General features: G+C 34.8%; 1 protein-coding gene across 2 annotated transcripts in view; it reads left to right on the top strand.

Annotated features, from left to right (window-relative positions):
* The window catches only part of LOC126833824 (proclotting enzyme-like), a 35,507-nt gene extending 16,194 nt beyond the window's left edge, over window positions 1-19,313 (top strand). The window contains exons 3-9 of one of the 2 annotated variants that reach the window (XM_050565381.1): window positions 10,334-10,717; window positions 11,765-12,056; window positions 14,796-15,001; window positions 16,108-16,300; window positions 16,961-17,238; window positions 17,397-17,536; window positions 18,947-19,313. In XM_050565381.1, the coding sequence (XP_050421338.1) occupies window positions 10,334-10,717; window positions 11,765-12,056; window positions 14,796-15,001; window positions 16,108-16,300; window positions 16,961-17,238; window positions 17,397-17,536; window positions 18,947-19,102 (1,649 nt within the window). In that variant the 3' untranslated portion in view covers window positions 19,103-19,313. The remainder of the gene's footprint in view (window positions 1-10,333; window positions 10,718-11,764; window positions 12,057-14,795; window positions 15,002-16,107; window positions 16,301-16,960; window positions 17,239-17,396; window positions 17,537-18,946) is intronic. The other variant, XM_050565382.1, reaches the window with a different exon arrangement.
* Window positions 19,314-19,724: the final 411 nt, after the last annotated feature.

The raw sequence follows: 19,724 nt of genomic DNA on the forward strand, positions 1-19,724 counted from the left end.
TTATCATTACCATTAACGTTATCCTCTTTTCTGTGTCACAAAAACTATTGTTACCACACATACCATGGTTACCACACATGAAACTGTACCATATGCATCAGCTGAATGTGTTATCAATAATACTAGATTTCCCCTTATTACTATATCTCCCTCCTCTAGACATCTCTTTATGATGTAATCTCTGATTAATTTTTAAATAAAAACACCAATTACACTCTTACAATGGTTGCAGTTTTGTAGTTTTACTTTTTAAAAACACTTTGGTTTATGTTATTTTACAATATTAGAGGAGATTCAAGATTTTATCTTTTTAATTTTTTAAGAGCTCTATGAACTTTAAAAACTTAAATGATGACATTTTTATAAATTCTCTTATTTAGATCTTTTTAGATTTAAAATTACCCTGCACAAAATGTGGACTGATTCATCATTTAAATTTCAAAAGATAACGCCGTGGATAATACTAAAATAACCTGATTTATGATAACTTTCATACTAGAGTTTATATCATAACTCGAAATGAAAAATATTGAAAACATAACTTAAAATGAACAAACAAAAAACAACGTGTTTAGATTGAAAAATGTCCCGACCATTTTATGTACTAATTTCATGGAAAGTAAAAATGCTTTTCCATATTACACATTAAAATGTTCGGTTAAGCGATGATAACACACCTTTATTTATTTGACAAAACCACAGATATACATAATAAACTAGCTAACTAGTGATATGAACTGAAGTCGACGTCCGCCATTTTTGTGAGATTTATATGTGTATAAAATAATCTATATTATATGTATATATAATATATACCTGTGATTTTGTGCCATCGACTTTAATTTTAACTGTTATAGGTGGGGTTATATGTTAGGTTAGACGATGATAACACGCCTTCTTATGTTTGATAAATCATAGAGAAAACAATAAATATCATGGACAAAAAACAATATCTGTTCACAAAATGGCAGCCTCCCCAACTAGTGGACATTTTCCACAAGCAGCATGAGTTCAGTGCACACCCGGTATAATATAATACATATTTTACAAGCAGCACCCAATCCAAGAGTAAATAATATTGTAATAACGATATTATAATAAATCATTTGGCCGTGTGCGCATAATAATATACGATCACCGTGTGCGGGATAAATTTATGCGATATTATAAATAGATCTGTCGTGGACGGTAAAGCACACACATACACACAAGGCAAACGCACAACCGGATATCGTGATCCGACCGAGCAAAATGGAAAGTAAACGCTAGGCGTGGGCGGCAGTGTTTTTTTTTATCATGATAATGATCTCCATTTAGTTAAAACGAAAAGGTCCAAAAAAAAAAAAACCTATATATTTAAATATTATTAAAGAAGTTCATACATACCGAGCTGGCAAATTATCAACTCCACAGCAAATGTACTCAATAAAGAGCGATTCATTGCGGATAAGACACTGGTTGTCTTTTAGAGCAATTGCAATTTCTTTTTTGGAGACGCTTTAGTGTACGACGCTAAACGATGCTAGAAAATATTTAAATTTTCATGTTTTTTAATATTTTCCAGAGCTTTATCAATATTGTTGAAACTTAAATGGGACCGGACATACATACATAACTATTTTATTTGGGAAAAATTTGCTGAAAATTTTGACTGGTCGCTAACCAGTTTTGGTTTAATTCTTTTAAAGTTATTTAAGTTCAACATTTCTCCAAAGCAACAATTCAAAATCGGTTAACGACCAGTCGACATTTTCAGCAAATTATAATTTATATTTTTTAAGTTGATTGAACATATACTTTACTGTTTAAGTTTCAAACGTTGATTTTAGAATAACAGAAACAAAAATGTTTTCCAAAATTAAAACTAAAAAATTTCAAATTTAATTTAGTAGAAAATGAGTGTCTTGTGGTTAACTATGACCATTTTTTGAATGCAGTTCTTACAATGTAGTCAATTAACTCGGCTTCAATGTTTAATGTGATACGTTAGCAACTGCTATTTAAATCTAGGAGTAGACGCCCATTTCTGTATACATTATTCTGGTGAAAAGCAAAAAACCGATCGAGGTTTCTGATAAAACATAACGTTACGTCGTAGGTTCTTTTTATGAGTTAAAAAATTAGTAAAACAACACAACCAGGAACCTACGATTTTTTTGTGTTTTGCGTTTGGCGTGATTATGCCAAAATTTGTTTCGAATTTCTAACAACACTTTCTAACGTGTCATTAGCGCGTTTGAAGAATCGACGAAAAAACTTAAAAGGAAAACTCGTTTGACTGTAATATCGTTATACTATGACTGGACGGACACTGGTGTAGGTTAGAATAATATCAACTCGTCATTATAAACACCTACACGTGTTATGACAGTCCACGTGTGCAAATAAAATCAAAATCTCTGGTCAACGTGGGAAGTGGATACTAAATGGATATTGCTGATGATTGTCCATACAGACCACCGTTGTGCGTGCCAAACGGTAAGCAACAACAGCCTGAATAGTATCCGGGAACTTCAACGAACCTCTTGAAATTGCTAGGTACTTTTATAAAAGAAACAATAATTTCCATGAAAAAAAAAATGGTTCACTGCAAATGTGCAATCAAAATTTAAAAAAAAACTAATTTCGGGTAGGTTATGTGATCATAATAATTAACCCAAGCTACTAATTTACCTACTAACCTATGCAGTAAGCTCACTACTATTATTATATTTCATTTATGCAATCTGTTACAATGTGTAGAACAATAGGCACAATATACTATGTAATATTTATGATAAAAAACTCCCAGATTCCATTGTAGTACTATTTTACGATCCGTTTTTGAAGTTACTAAAGTTTAAAATCCAGGAGTGAAGTATTATTGTAAGTCATAGGCTCATTGTCTAGATCTACCTCAGGCATAATACTGGACTATAAGCCCATAAAAAATAGATAAATATTCCACCCCATTTATTCGTATTCAGATTAAAAAACGTCCCCACCTGTGAGGCAGCCATTACAGAAATACATAAAACACAATATGTAAACATTTTTCAGCCGAGTCTGCAACCACGAAAGAGCATTGTTATGTCTCGTTGAAGAACCGAATAAATTTAGAGTAGTTATAGATAATGAAATAGTATATTGACAAGCAGTAACAAGCTAGTATCTGAGGTGGCTAGTAAACATATAGAGTTTCTGGCTAATATTTTAGTGCTTTCATGATAACATCTGGCCTAAAACAATTCATAGGAATATGACGTCTTTAATTATTGAATTTATATTTCAGTTATAGTTTGATCGTTGTGAACACAACACATCCATCCCCATCCCCAACCCCATTCCCACCCTCACTCTTATCTTCATCCCCATCTCATCCCATCCATCATCTCTAATCTCTAATCTCTTATCCCCTATATCCTAACTTCTATCTCTTACCCCCTATCTCCTATCTCCTTTTGATTTTTAGTGTCAAGAATTATCATTACGCTTAATTCCATCCCCATCTCTTATCTTTAATCTCTTATCTCTTATCTCTTATCAGATAACAGCGTAACGCTTTTTTGTGACCCTTTTTTTGGTTATGTACCAGAGCTAAGACATGAAACTGTGAAAACAGTACATACTCAGCTCCTCGTCGAAGCCGTTACACTAAAACCTACTATAAAAAAATGTTAAGAGAGTAGTGTAGGCGTATGGTGTGCTCTCTAAGAGCGATGCTGATCCGAAGTCAACCGGTTAACGTGGGGAATGACCAGTAGCGACAACCGTGAAACCCCGAACGACCGAATAATAACGTCTTACATGAATAAGATAATATAATGATTAATCGATTATACGCGCCGCCGCCGACGATGATCTACAAGAGCCAGCGCAACACCGCGTTAACGTTTATGGGTGGACACCATTAAGATCCGAAACACAATTTCTAAACCCGACAACGATTATTTTTATTATGTTTATACGAGTAAAAGTGATTTTTATTATTTTCCATTGTATCGTTAACCCGAGATTAATTTAAATAAAAATACCCGCACACCTAACCGTGGTCCCAATTCTGTTGTGTCTAAAAACAATATGACACGACCACTTCGTGACGTTCACCGTATCCTTCTATCGTTTTTCCACGTTTCAATTGCAAATATAATAATATTATTTCGTGATATCCGATTTAAGACAACGTCTGCGTACAATGTTTTCCTATACTTTTAAGCGCATCCACTTATTCTTGATTTTCTGTTGGCATAACTACTCTCCAAGATGTCTTGCCACCTTGCCATCTCTATCTTGAGCTGCCTCTCTCCAGTCTTCAGCTCCCAGGGTTTTTAGATCTCCTTATTCCACGTCAATCCATCGTTTCCTGGGTCTTCCCTCTTCTGATTTCTATTCCAATGCTACTCAAAATGGTTCGTTTTCTCCTCTTCTCATTATGGGACCTAACCTTTCACGTACATGTTTTACTAGTAAGGAATTTGTTTTTTTCTCCAAATGGGAACATAATACGTCTTCAATTCCATAAACATGTAGGCAACAAATTTTAATCGCCATGACATTGTATAATAAAATATATACCTACAAGCAAAAGAAAAACAATTATTTTCAAAATATTTATATTTTCTGAGAAAATTAGTGCCTTACATCAGATGGATACCTTGTATCGTTAATACAGGATGATTGGTCGACTACCGCTCTTATTGTTTTCTATAATAATAATTGTTGTAATTTAATATTCACCACAAAGCGTTTACTAACAAATCATTTTCTGTGCAAAATGTGTGATGCTATCTATGATCAAAGAATCGCGTCAACGGCTTAATTAGAGTTATTCACAGGCAATGCTTGTGGTCGTTTAGTTTGGCATTGTATCTTCAAAGACACATAGGTTTGTACACATACTTTCAACGACCAACTTAATAAGTACTATTATATTTCTGATACTTAAAAATTAGCTCTTGCTAAGTTCCTTAACGCCCCACGCCAGTTTCCTCTTAAAATGATTGAACATTTATAGTTTTTTTTTTTGACAACATTTGTGTCTACGCTTTATTACAATATAAAAAAATATTGGAATTATTATTTTTTTAGTATTTTCAGTAGCTTTATTAGAGACTTTATGAAACCGGATATTTCATAATTTTATCAAGGATTAGGTAAACAAAAAAAACCATCTAATTTGTGATAATTAAGTCAGTTATTATTGTAAAATGTCTGCCCAATAATTTATACTTACTCATGCGGCTACACTGATTTCTTTGCGAGTCCTTAAACAGTCTTCTTAAAAATTTCCTTTGTTTTCGACCGAGTGAATTGAGTTTTCATAAAGTCTGTGGCTTTATCGATTTATGAAACTATAATGATATTGTTTACATGTTTTATGAACTTTTAAACTTGAGAATAACTTGCTGAAAATGTTGGCCGGTCGACAACCCGTTTTGAATAAACAGTTTTTAAGTTGTTATAGTTTAAAATTTAGAACGCGAGGTGGAGTTCAGTTGGGATTTTCTATCTGTTATCAGCTGAATATGTTATCAGTAATCTCTTACACGTTTTCCAGAAATTGTCTTATCAGTTATCAGTTATCACTATGAAAAATAAACAAAATTCGGGTTAGGTAACTAATAACTATTAAAGTGCGAAAAAACAATCATTTAAAAAAAAGTATAGGTACATTTAAGTATAATATATATATATATGTATATATTATATGTTATTGTTACTCTATGCGTTAATTAGTGTGGGTCGCATCGTCTTTGTGTAGTAGTTGTTGTTGTTGTTGTTTTTTTTTAGAAGGCAAACTTACCTATCCCATAGCCACGCCTCAGACGCGACCTGACAAGTGAAAGTCTTTCAGGTGTAAACACCGTTTATTTCAGAGCAATGGTTCTTTACGCGGGTCTCACAGCCGTACCGTGTACAACAAACAAACAAACGGAATACTCGGTAACCTTCTGGCTGACAAGTGACGCTGTATGGAATAAAAAATTTAAAAAAAACTTAATGTTTTACAGTCAGAATTGTTACGAAATAAACTCCAACACTGGATGTGAATTTTGCTGTGCAGATGATAATATATGAAACGTTACATAAGCCTCGCATACAGTTTCCGACTTGCACAATTAGCAGTATTTGTATTTTATTGAAAGCGGGGTACCTCGCCTGTATCGTTTTTTAGGTATTGCTTCGCCACTAAGGTTAATATTTACAAGTCGAAGTGCAGTAGTTGTGTATTGGCAATATATTTTTTGTAGGTCCCAATGTCGGCGAGGAAGTGTGAAAAGTAAATAAACGTCGATTTGAGAGTGCGATTGCTTTCGCCTGCTCCCACACGCGGATGTCAACAGATTGTACATGGCGCCATTATTTTCACATTGTGGTTTAAAAGTATATTTCCTTCTACTAACGGGCGCTAATCAACTTTTCCGTTTTATCTGTATTTAATGTGTTGTTGAATTTCCAGAGTATATATTTTTTTCACGTTCAACGAAAATTCCTTATCCGTCGAGCGGTTCAAATATTATTAATGGATTTCAACCATAATGTCATTTATGTTTTTGGTAATTTCGCTTTGATAATTCGACACCTTCGTTATTTTTAAGTTGTACCGATGAGGTGTAGAAAGGAGAAAATGCGTACAAGTGCCGTCTGTGGTTTAGGTATGGCATGTAACCACATACAAATAAATGATTGGCTATGAATTCACTAATGAAACTAACAGTTTTCCATTTTGTCGGTGACCATCTCTAAATTAACTATTATCATAATAGCGGTAGGTTATAAACATACCTTATTATGGTATGATCTTTTAAAGAGAGTCAGGAATTGTAATGTGAATTTGCATGTTAGCCGTTGAAAGACCACATTTAATTTTGCACGTTAGGGAGCTCCACAAAACATTTCTATGAAAAAACCATCGAGACCGTTAAAAACTACATGATTTTTACTATTTAAAATTATACTGTCAAGTTTTAAAATCAAGTCTACAAAACAGTTACACTTTTGTTAAATTTTCTATCTTAATACACTTTTTAAAGCGTATGTTTCCGGATTTTAATCACGAGGAATAACAGTGTTGCCTAAATAGATTGATAGATAATTGTATTTAGCAGTAATGACATTTACAAAAAATTATTACATATTATATTGATATTGCACTGCTTCGTCCATTACTAAGCATAAAATCCTCGTTTTGATGGACGAGAGCCTCTAAAAATAATAATAATAATCTCAATTATAAGCAGCAAATTAATAGTAAATAAATGTAAATGTTTCTACAAATTATTAATCAATGATTAGTGAAAAGAAAAAAAAAATAATAATTACAACATAAAAATAACGCCACTAAATAATAAAACAATTTATAATTTAAAATATACACGTTATGGGTTATAATATTGATATGATTGTTGTATACAACTAGTTCATAGATTAAATCCATCTCTTTAATAACAACTGCTATGCTAAAATAGTTTTAATATATATATATATTAAATAAATAAATCTATATTTATAATACAATACAATAAACAAATCTACTACACAAAATACTACTCTATGAGTCTTAGCTAATTTCCTGAAACACTGTACTAGAACCCAGTAATTCCTGGTACTTTATATTGACTTTACTTTCAAGGATTTTAATCCTTAACGGCATACTAGTATTACAGTACATTTTTCAAGTTGTCTGGGTTAGCATTGTTTACTGCAAAACAGCTACAATCGCGGTGTTCCTTAGAACGCTGAGTGTGTGCCCGGCACAGCAAGTACCTACATAATATGATTATCACACACACACACACACGCTATTATTATGTGTACAATATATTATAATATAAACGCTGCTAAAGTGAAATCGATCCGATAAGAACATGAGTAAAAAAAATAGCATCGAATGTCCTTGGCTCTGTGTACGCTTTTCGTGGGGGATCAAGTGTTGAAATTCCAAGAAGTCTTTTTAAGCAACGAGGGAGATTATCAGGGATCATGTGGGAGGACAGATAATAAGAGTGTTTCAAGATGATTCAAGAGACGGTTGTAAAAGTGTTTACATCTAAAGACAACAGTTTGTTTTACAGCGAGTAGGCGAAGGTCGTTATGAATCGTTTCGTTTGATATTATGTATGGCGGGCATTTAAGAATTCGGCGAAGATTGACCACACTGGTTCGATAAAGCTTTTGTATATTATCAGTTTAGCAAGCAGATTAATTTAGAAAAATAATCCACGAATAAGGATTATGGCGTGCAAACGTCTTCGTTGGTTTCTTAGCACAACCGACTCCTTATCGATCCGACCTACTGTACAACGTGCCTACACACTCTCAATTAAGTCCCTATATAACAGTATGTCAATAACCATAATAGAAAAACGCTCTCGAGATCTTTGAGAACAAAACATTTGGGCTTGAACTACAATAGTATGTGTACTCCGGAATTGACTTTTATCAGATTCACAATCAGACAAGACGAATGATCATTATGACATGATGTATATATTAACCGATCAAAATTGTTTGAAGTAAATCGCTCGTTAATTGACACCAAATCTATATCATTCTTTGGGCTTATATAAAAGGGTGTCTTGGATACTTACTTTTTACACTATTTCCATGTAAGCTCTAACAGAGAATGACAAGTCTTTGATTATTTCACTTTATTGTCTTAGTTGTATCTCCTACTTATAAAAACACTATCTAAACGCGTTAACCTTAATAATAAAATCCTTCTCTATAGGATTAATCTTAAAACCTACACGGTCTTATGGAATCCAGCTATGGGACACAGCCAAACAATCCAACATAAAATACAAACTTTCCAATCTTAATGCCTTCTAAAGCTCCTTTCTACGTTTCAAACAGTTCTCTCCATAAAAACCTTCTCATTGATTTAAATAAATACATTTTTTATTTGTCTTTTATTTGAAGCATACTTCTATGTTATCCTTTTGAGAGGGTTGTCAGGCATTATTGGTGGTGATAGATTTTGTACAAGAGTATTAGGATGATTTTTTAGGGAATTGTGATGGCTAGGTGTACAGCTGTTAAGCTAGTGTACAGCTAGTGCAATTCGGAAAACAGTTTTAATTTAGAGGTCTGAGTGTAATGTCAGGTTTGATAAGTAAGGCGCACCGTTTGTTAAAAGAAATGGAGATACTTGTAATTTATTTAAGTCGGATTGTTTTGCAGAGCCTCGGGTTTGGATTAAAATTTTAAAAACACATTACATTGGAAACTAGGCAACACCTTCTCAGCATAGCCAGATTTTATTTTAAGTCTGGCCCATCTAAGTATATCATCCAAGCTAATTCCATTGATTGTATGTTTTTCTACTCTGATCTCTGTTCATAATCAAAGTAGGCCGGCGAATAGAGCGCTTTATCGCATCGATTGAATTCTCTTTTGCACCGGCAAACAGCCTATACACCTATACCTGGATACCTGGTGTAATAATTTGTGCCATTCTTTGTCGGTTTTGCGGTAGCAACTCTCTCTCTCTCTATCTCTGTACAGATATATAAATTAAAGTGTACTTATGTATACATACAAACGCACTTGAAACGTCCTAAATGACCCGACCACGCTTAAGCTGGGTAATATTCCACGGCAACGACCTGTGGGAGAAACAGATGTATATTTTTAATCATTATTTTATATAGGCACTCGTTTCTATACTTCAAAAGGTTCAATCCGTGTAAACTCAAAACAGATTTTTTTAAAAATCCCCCCAACCTTATTGTTGACAATTTTCGGTAGTTAGGTAAATTACACGTGCACGACTGTGGCTTGTTTAAGCTAAAAATGTGCATAGATAAAAAATAAATTGCATCACTTGTGTTTTGCATAAGGTTACATAAGACTGAGATGTACGATTTTTGCTCAAAGGCGGATCTACGTGTGACCGACTGATGCAACACTAAGTACGTGACACATTTTTGAAATTACTTTTACTACAACAACAACAACAGTATTCTCGAGTCGTAAACATAAATAATACAATATCTATTATGTGTTTTGAATTATTTTGTAACGATTGTGTAACCCCATCGTACGGCCCGTGAGAAATAAACCGTTTTCGTCCGAAATTAATTTTTCATACCATTATTGTTTAGTTGAAAATGTCAAGAAAATAGAGCATAGAATTTACCTAACACATATGTGTTAATTGGGCAATGGCCCAGGGATCCGCTTAACACAATATAAATTCTTAATTATTTTTGTCAGGTGGCACTGCCAGGAGGAGAGTCTTCCTATTCTACCATTTATTGTAACTTTGTCATTGTCATCAGATTTACTTATTGTACAAATATCATTCTGTATGGATTATTCTGTAACTGGATGATTGTTTTTTTTTTCACAGGGTACAATTTTGGCGCCAGCAAACAGCAATACTATTTTAGCCGACCACCGAGGCAGGCAGACTTACCGGAAACGTTCCGGTTTCCCACGGGCGACATCGGCGAAGCCCGTGGCAACTTCAGTTACCCAGAGAGTAGACACGCCAAGTCTGGAAGGCGCGCCAAACTTCCTTCCGAATTCCAAGAGCAGCCTTTATTAGCTCAAGAAGAAAAGCCCGAGTACCCTGTCGCCGGGTCCGAAGAAGCACGGTACTTGTCGCCGCAGGCCATAGCCAAGATTTCGGAAACCCTGGGCGCCATCAACACGGTCGGTAGATACTTAGTCAACTACACCAGGGGCACGACGGACGACCGCGTCGACAGCCCGATGCAGTCTTATCCAGTAAGTAAGTACATATTTATAGAGAAGAATTTTTATTACAAACAAATACCACACCTAATGATCGGGCCACGGATCAGATAAAACCAGACAATGCACCCAGCATTGTCAAGCAACAACTCTCCACCTCATCCACCACTCATATTTCCCTTTTTAGCTTGCAATATGATGTGCAATTCATGTCCTTTTAATGTAGCTAAGGCAGGTATTCCTCTACCGGTTTTCCATGGCACTGGTCCACATGTATCCTGCTTAACGCACTGTTTCTTTAGCTTTTTGAAAGCTTCGTCTTCACCGTCGTCCATCACTTCCAAGGTGTTTTTATTTGGCTATAGACTTGTCGAAGAGATCCCTCACTCTGTTGATGGCTTCTGTGCATATAGATTAAACAAATAAGATGATAGCGAGCACCCTTGATTTACTCTTTTTTTACCTTTGCTTCAACAAGACTGTTTCCATATTGTATAAATTCTGTTTTATAATCATACAAGCATTTAAATAGATGTTTTATAAAGATAAAACATTTGGTTGCTACTATGACTTTTTGCAATATTACGAATATTACTTATTCCACTTAACATTGTCAAAATATTTTTCTAAAGCAACAAAGTAAATCACAGTTGCTTTTTCTTTCCAATCACATACCATGAACCTAACCTTACCAACCTATCGTGACTTTCCTCGTGCCGGTTCATTTTCTAAATCCAAATTGACCTACGGCTAGTAGTCCTTCTATTTTGTTTTAATAAGATTCTTGTAAGGGTTTTGAATGTGATGTCAGGCTCAGGGTTTTGTACTATTTTCGGGTTTTTGCGGTTGCTTTCTTCGGTATCTGGACAATTATACATTCTGTAAAATCTTCTGACAGTTGTCATCATCTTTCTCCACAATTTTTCCTGTTTTTTTTTTATCCATACACCTTTTTTTCTGCTGTTCATTTGTGTCTTCCCAGATTTTGGTATATTATTATGGTTTATTGTCCAATGTTAATGCATTTATAAAATACTTGTGGGGTCGTGGCATGAGGTGTCTAGTTATATTAATCTGGGAGAAGGTTTGCAGAAACCAAGTGGTGATCTGCCGACCGCCATTTTTACAATCAGCAAAAACGTGCTCGGCCGAAACGTGACCGACATGGTTGTGAAGCCACTTGTGAGTTTTGGATCGGGCAAAGTTGTGGCTCAAGACAACAGGCCGTGCACTACTCCAGACGGTGCTCAGGGCAACTGCGAAGACCTAAGCAACTGCCCTCAACTGCTGCTTAACCTAGGCCAACTCCGGCAGTCCATATGCTTCAAGAACCTGTTCGTGCCCGGTGTGTGTTGTCCTAGAAAATCGACAGAGCAGTGAGTAGCTTCTTTTAAAATATTACAACTCCGTTGTTTTTGGCATGACTCAAAAATTGTCCATATTCGGGGTGTATTCAGATCAACAAAATGTCCCAATAGAATAGGGATGGTTTGGGAATATTTTCTCAAAAAAAAATAAAACATTTTTCAGACGAGTCCGCAACCGCGAAAGGGCATTTTTATGTCTCGTTGAAGTACCGAATAAATTTAGGTAGTGGTGGAATTATAGATAATGAAATAGTATAATAACAAGCAATAACAAGCTAGTATCTGAGGTGGCTTGTAAACATATCAAGTTTCTGGCTAATAATTTTAGTGCTTTCATAATAATATCTGGCCCAAAACAATTCATAGCGAATATGATGAATTGTTGTGAATACAACACATAATTTAAAAAAATGAACATCCCCATTCTTATCACCATCCCTCATCTCTTATCTCTAATCTCTTATCAGATAACAGCGTAACGCTTTTTTTTTTAACACTATTTTGGGTTATGTGCCAGAGCTAAGACATGAAAATGTCAAAAGCGAACCATAACGTTGACTTTGTCAATTCTATAAAAGTATGAAAGAGAATAATATTGAAAACTGTCAAATATCTCCCAAGACGTTCGCCGGTTAATAGTACCTAACCAATCACCCTGCACGCGCAGACCTAACCTTTTGGCCGAGACGGCAATGACAGGGCAGAGGAAAAAAATAATTATATAGTATCAAACACAATGCCATTCGGTTTGCAACCGCCATTGCGCTCTATTTAACGCAAGTGGCGTTCACGTTAGAATTTCATCTGCTAATCATTAACACGGCTGTTTTGTGCGGTCAGGACTAATCAAACGGTGATTTTCACTTTTCATTTTCACAAAGACGCCGATCGTCGCATACATTACCGTCATTGAGAACGACGGTTTTCTAGAGGAAACTAAAAAAAAACATAATAATAAGCACTTGTCGCACACATATTATACTTGATACACAACAATAGGCTTTTGTATGGATCGCCGGTGAAACTCTCGATTTTTACACATGTGTGTATGCGCTCTCGGTAATCATTATAATAAGTAAAACGGCGAAATTACAATGTACTTCCGCGGTGGTTATGGCTTTGTCCGTTCTAACATGCATACATTTGCTCTGCAGGTCTTCTTAATCCGTTCCAAAGTGAAAATTAAAATTACGAAAATCGCCAAAAAAATAAAACCCCCAGTAGCACTACCGTAACAGCTGTGACATAATAATAGGCCGTCAAATCGTTGGACGGCCGTCGAGGTAAAATTATTATTATTGAGCAGCTGTCGATCAACCATTTTAGATATTTTAGACGCTTCGTTAAGACGTCACGTCTTACCTCCTATTTATTAGGAGTCAGGTGTGTAGGCAATTTTATAAAAAAAATTAATTTTAAATGTGAAACCACAGATTGGATAAAACCAGATAGTGGAAGATAACGAAAAATGTAAACAAACTTTATTAATCTCGGATCAGTGTGACCGAACAATGAAAAAAAAATCCTTCTGTTGTACAGCAAACAAACGTTTAAGTTATCATTGTAAAAATTGTCTACAATAAATATTGGCACTACAAGTTGGCCCTATTGCATTAAAATTAAACCAATAAAAAAATCGTTATTTAAATTTCTTGTGTTTCACTATAAAGTAGACTACCTATCTGGTTTTATTTAACCTGTTGTTCAACTGTGGGGTGTAATTATTAGTTTAGTATAATTAGGGCTCTTTTTTTATAGTTAATTTATTAGAGTGATTTAACTTTTTTTTATCTAAACAGAAAACAGAAAAAGGTACCATTTAAAATGATATAGAGATAAAACACCTACAATAAAAAATAGAGGACAAGATTTCCACGAAAGCGCAAATGTTGTGGTCAAACCGTCATCTTTCGACACCGAAAACCGAATTAAATTAAGTAGTGCTAGTTTCCAAATTAAAATAAAAAAACGTAAAAAATCCAACACGTTTAAATAATAATATTATTGTTACCAAATTTCTTATAACCGCAGGCCCTAGGACAAGCCAATGGTGTGAGGAAATGCCTGTTTATTGCCTTTTTTTTTTTGTTTTTGCCGCACATTAAATGATTCTGATTGACACGTTTTGTTTATCTTAAACACACTTCAAATTTAAAAAAAAAAATGTAAAACATGCCAATTATAATGCTGGAATACCCCCAACTTAATAAGTATTATTTCTTTGTCTTTGTAGGTCACACTATGTCACCCACGTTCATAAACTTTTGTTGCTGACATCATCGATCCTATCCCTACTCTATAGGCTTCCTGTTGTCTTTTAAATCCTTTGATCACCTTTAAAGTGTCCCACAATAATATACATTTTAAACTGTTGGGTGATTAAACAGTGAACACTAATAACTTTCTAAACACAAGAGTAGTCCTCTAAATAACATAATCGAAAATTTACTAAAAAACCTATTTATTTTCTCTGCTCCGGGGAAAAACATTTAATAATAGATATTTTATCTCTTATCATTTATCTCTTATCTGTTATCAGCTATCTCTTATCATTTATCTATGATTTCTTATCTTTAACTGAAAGTATAACGCAAAATGGTGTCGTGAAATTTCTCTTATTCAACCCGATGTGTATGTACATGTTAAAAGAAAATGTACAAACTTGAATGGAGCATTATTTCAAAAAAGCCGCATCTTATGTTGTTTTTTTAAATTTTTGACAAGTTTTTTTTTGTTTTTCCATTCTAGATCTGTACCAGAAAAGCCGACCAGTCAACAGCACATAGTCAACACACAAGTGACGACCGTCACCAGACCACCTGTGAACAACCGGCCGGTCACAGTCACCCGACCACCTCCGACCATCGTCACTCTGTCCACCAAAGCTCCCGTCCAGTTGGCAACCAAGCCTACCATAAGCTCTGCTGTATCCACTAACGTTATCGACGAAGGAGGTAATTCGGTTTATCACTATAGATCTAATGTCTTTTGTAGAATTGCGCTGATTTTACTAGGATTTAACTGAACCGCAGAAGACAAAATATAAAAAAAGGTTAGGTGCACACACCGTGAGCGACTTTCTGAATTTCTCTCGAGCCTCACAAAAGCAGCTTAACTGTCTACCCTACGTTCAACCGTGTCTCGTCCTCCCCTTATCTTTATGACTACATTGTAATGTAGTCTGGTTTAAGATTATTTCAATTTTGAATTCTCGCGTGCGTTGGGCAATTGCAAAAGGTTAAATTTGCACCTTAATTGTCCGCTCATCCCACAGAAGACAACAACAAAAAAAAAAAACGTTTCCGGAAACCACACTATATTGTTATATCTATTATTATTATGATCACCGTTAACCCATTTTGAATTTGATGCGGTACTGCAGATCACGTTTTCCCATTTCGGTGCATTTAACTATTCGGCTTGTATCTACTAGCAAAAATTGTTTTTTACAGTAATGTGTTTTTTTTTTAAATTTTAGTTTTGTATGTCTGCTCCTATGATACTTTTTTTAAGCGCTGAACCGGTTTCTTTGTGTGGCAAGCATTATAAATCAGAAATCGCACCTAGATGCCGTTTTAGGGGTTAAGGTCTGAATATTAGGTACCAAAGGTGGATTTAGAGTGGGCCTTTAACGTAGACAATTATTCAGGTTCAAGAATCTTTAGAAAAAGAAAAAAAAAGGTAAATTTACTCTCTAGCAGTGGTGAATTTCTAGATTGCTATGTATGAGTGAATCAATAGTCGACAGGTATCCGAAACATATTTTCTATCTGCCTATTAGTAACAACAGCAACATATTATTACACATAGACGATCCACCCAATTACTAAAAATGCAATTACGAGGACATAATCACAATGCTTTTATCGATTTTTGTACTTGTACCATCTACGGGATTGGCATCGGAGTAAACGTTTGAATGTGATTTTAACCGACTTTAACTGTTTTAATATGATGGACTGAACTGTGACTGAATCACTGTATGAAACAACGTGTCGCTTTTGTTCTAAATAATAACTCCAATTTTTTTTAAATAATAATACTCTATTTGTTATTTTAGATTGCGGACGTCCGGAAGTGCCAAAATTCAGAGTGGTCGGTGGAGACGAAGCTCTACCCGGCCGATGGCCTTGGATGGCGGCTATTTTTTTGCACGGTCCCCGAAGAACGGAATTTTGGTGTGGGGGTTCCTTAATCGGCCCCAGGCATATCCTGACCGCGGCTCATTGCACCAGAGACAATCGACAACAGCCGTGAGTAGTGCAATAACATTCACACTATTATTATATCAATACTTGGCACACAAACACGGTTAGGTTAATAATAAAAACAAATAAGGCTGACTGCGTCTGCGACAGCTAGATGGCGCCAGCGGTGCGCGAGCCAATTTTCAATTTTCTACTTCAATTGGGAGACATTTTATGTTTTTTAATTATATATTAGGATGTATAAGGATCTATAAGGATAAATATGTAACAACTGTGAATAAGTGTGCAAGTCGTCGATTTCAGTGATTTTACAGGCGAACGATTTTAAACTTTGACCAGCTGCCAAATCTGGCTAAATCCTAAGCTGTTAGGATCAGGATAACGAGGATTCAATTTAAAACATTTGTTTTTTTATGATCCTTTTATATTGATAAATACTTTAGAGGTACTCAAGTGGTTTCTTTAAAGTTTATAATCGCTCTCCTGTAAAATCACTGAAATCGACTTACACACTTATTCACAGTTGTTACAGATATAAGGGATATAAAAATATATAAGGATATAAAGATGTTTAAAGATGTTTAAGGATATAGAAGGATAGAAGGATACATTTTCGTTAGGTTTTTTGCTAACGCTGTCGATTTTTCCTGTTGTGTGTCAAAGTAAAGACATAAAATGTCAATAATATCTTTTTTTTTTTGCCAGGTTCAACGCAAGACAGTTTACCGTCAGGCTAGGTGACGTCGACCTGCGCAGGGACGACGAACCCTCGTCTCCAGAAACTTACTATGTGGTCGAGGTCAAGGGACACAAGAAGTTCTCCAGAGTAGGTTTTTACAACGACATTGCCGTGCTCGTGTTGGACAGGCCGGTGAAACGCAGCAAGTACATCATACCGCTGTGCTTGCCCCCGAAGAGCGCCAAGTCGGACTTGTTCGTCGGTCAAAGTCCCACTGTCGTCGGTTGGGGCACAACATATTATGGTAAAGTCCAAACCCTTACTAGTAATGATAAAAAAAACCAAACCTAGATAGAGGTTGTTAAACTGCAATGCGTTGTTGGCAAAAATCCATAAGAAATACACCTTGGCTGTGTTAAAATCATAGTTTTTTAATCGTTTACTTAAATATTATGTTCAAAGGTGGCAAAGAGAGCACTGTGCAGAGACAAGCCGACTTGCCGGTATGGAATAACAACGACTGCGACAGGACCTACTTCCAACCTATCAACGAGGACTTCATTTGTGCCGGATTAAAGGAAGGAGGGAAAGACGCTTGCCAGGTAAATGACCAATAAGATTTGATTGCAATTTTAGCAAACCGCTACGCTGTGGTCAACCTATTAACATGGATATGTGATATGTAATTGATGTAAGGAGATGAGGACATTTTCCATGATATTCCCACTCCCCACCATCCATGTTTTTTTTTAAATAGGCATGAAGGGACCTCTCTCTAAGATACAGTAAGACGTCAAAAGCAAAAGCAGCCAAATATCTTTTTTAGATTTAGAATAAATGTACCTTTTTGCAAAACTTCGTTCTTACAGGATACGCATCTTTCTGAAAAAATCTAAACATGCCCCTCACATCGATTTCAAGACATTCTATAAATTGTTTCCGACCTCATAAATATTTTTATCATATATCAATCGACGCTGATAATTGAATACAGATTAATAAAATACTGCCGGTTTTTTTTTTTGAGCCAGTTCCCTTTAATCAGATTTAATCCGTCTTATCGCTAATCTCTAATTATCAGCATTATCGGCTGCCTATTAATGATAGATTAAAGGTAGAGAGGAGAAGGAGAAGAAGAGTAAGCGAGGGTAAGAAAAGGTAGGCGGCCATTTATCAAATCTATAAAAAAAGAGTTTAACTATTTAATCCAAATCTAACCTAAACCTAACTGATCTCTTATTAACTTTCTCTTATCAGGGACCATCATCAGCTGTCCCTTATCATTAATCTCTTATCAAGAGTTGTTATCAAATGACCATTTTCACCACAGAAATATATATATATATATAATAAACTAGAGTGTTAACTAGTGATAATAATAATTGAAGTCGACGTCGGCCATTTTGACATTTTATGTCTTTACTTTGGCATACAACCGGAAAAATCGACAGTTATTTACCTAACGAACATTTTTGATGATTTATCTGATAAGATAAGAGATAAAAGATTATAGATAAGAGAGATAAGAGAAGATTAGAAATAAAATGTCTCCCGTGGTCGAGGACCCGTACGCAAGCTGTTGAAAAAGGATGGGGATGTAGTTGGAGTTAGAGATGGTTATTTGTTACTCGTGTGTATATATATATATATATATATATACATCAGTGTTATCAACATAACTTATAATTGTTATGGACATAATTTTATGTGATAAGGTTCTAGTTCCCACAAAGATGGCGTAAAATGGTAACTTCAATTATCTCTATCAGCAATCTAGTTTACAGTTAATTATATAAACACATATATATCTTTTCACTAATCTCTTATCACTCATCGCTAATCATCCGTATGATATCAGCAACCTAACCTTACCGTAATCAGCTGTTTCTTATCACTATCGGAAATATGACTTTCTTCTAACTCCCATCTAACGTCTTAAAATTTGTTTAAAAATGAGCGAATTTTTTACTAGATTTACAGGCGTTAATATGTTGAATTTTTTTTTTTTTTAGGGAGATTCCGGTGGTCCGTTAATGTTGAAAAAAGACGGCAGATGGATTCAAATCGGTATCGTGTCTTTTGGTAACAAATGCGGTGAACCGGGCTATCCGGGGGTTTATACAAGAGTTACCCGGTACTTAGACTGGATCAACGACAACATTCACTGAGCATAAAACAAACGGCACCAACAACGTGTCAGGGCCAATTATTGATATCAGTGATATTACTAAAATTATGATGACGGTCATATAGTGTATTTAATTGTAGTATTTAATATTGTTATATGAAATGACACCATTTAAACCTTTTGTGAGCTTTGTAAATTGATTACGGTGTAAATACAAGTAGGCGTTTTATCTCGAGCCAAATTTACCTAATTTTTTTTAATTTTTATTTTACAATAAGCTAGTACGGTAATTTTATATGTAATAATAATTTATTTATCATGTTTACGAATGGTAACCAAGACTATTAGACGTGTAAGTATGCTATTATACATAATAATAATATTATGTTATAATAATTGTATTGTCGCCTGTAAATTATTATCATATTGTACATGTAAACGGTCATAATTTAATAATAATTTAATATATTTTGTACATTATCATATTGGATTAGAGTAATTTTTTGTATAACATAACTACAAACAGTCGTTTGCGTTTTTTTGTAGCTATTATATAGGTATAGTAATAATTATAAATAGAAGTTGACTTACCATTTTAACAAGCAAACTATTCAAATTTAGAACACTATACGTCTTATTTTATTTGTATAACTTAAAACTTC

This window comes from Adelges cooleyi, unplaced genomic scaffold, assembly GCF_023614345.1.
Source record: "Adelges cooleyi isolate 19-005CV unplaced genomic scaffold, UGA_ACOO_1.1 ACOO_flye_CR_arks_rails_tigmint_CR_PRNA_2, whole genome shotgun sequence".
Lineage (NCBI taxonomy): Eukaryota > Metazoa > Arthropoda > Insecta > Hemiptera > Adelgidae > Adelges > Adelges cooleyi.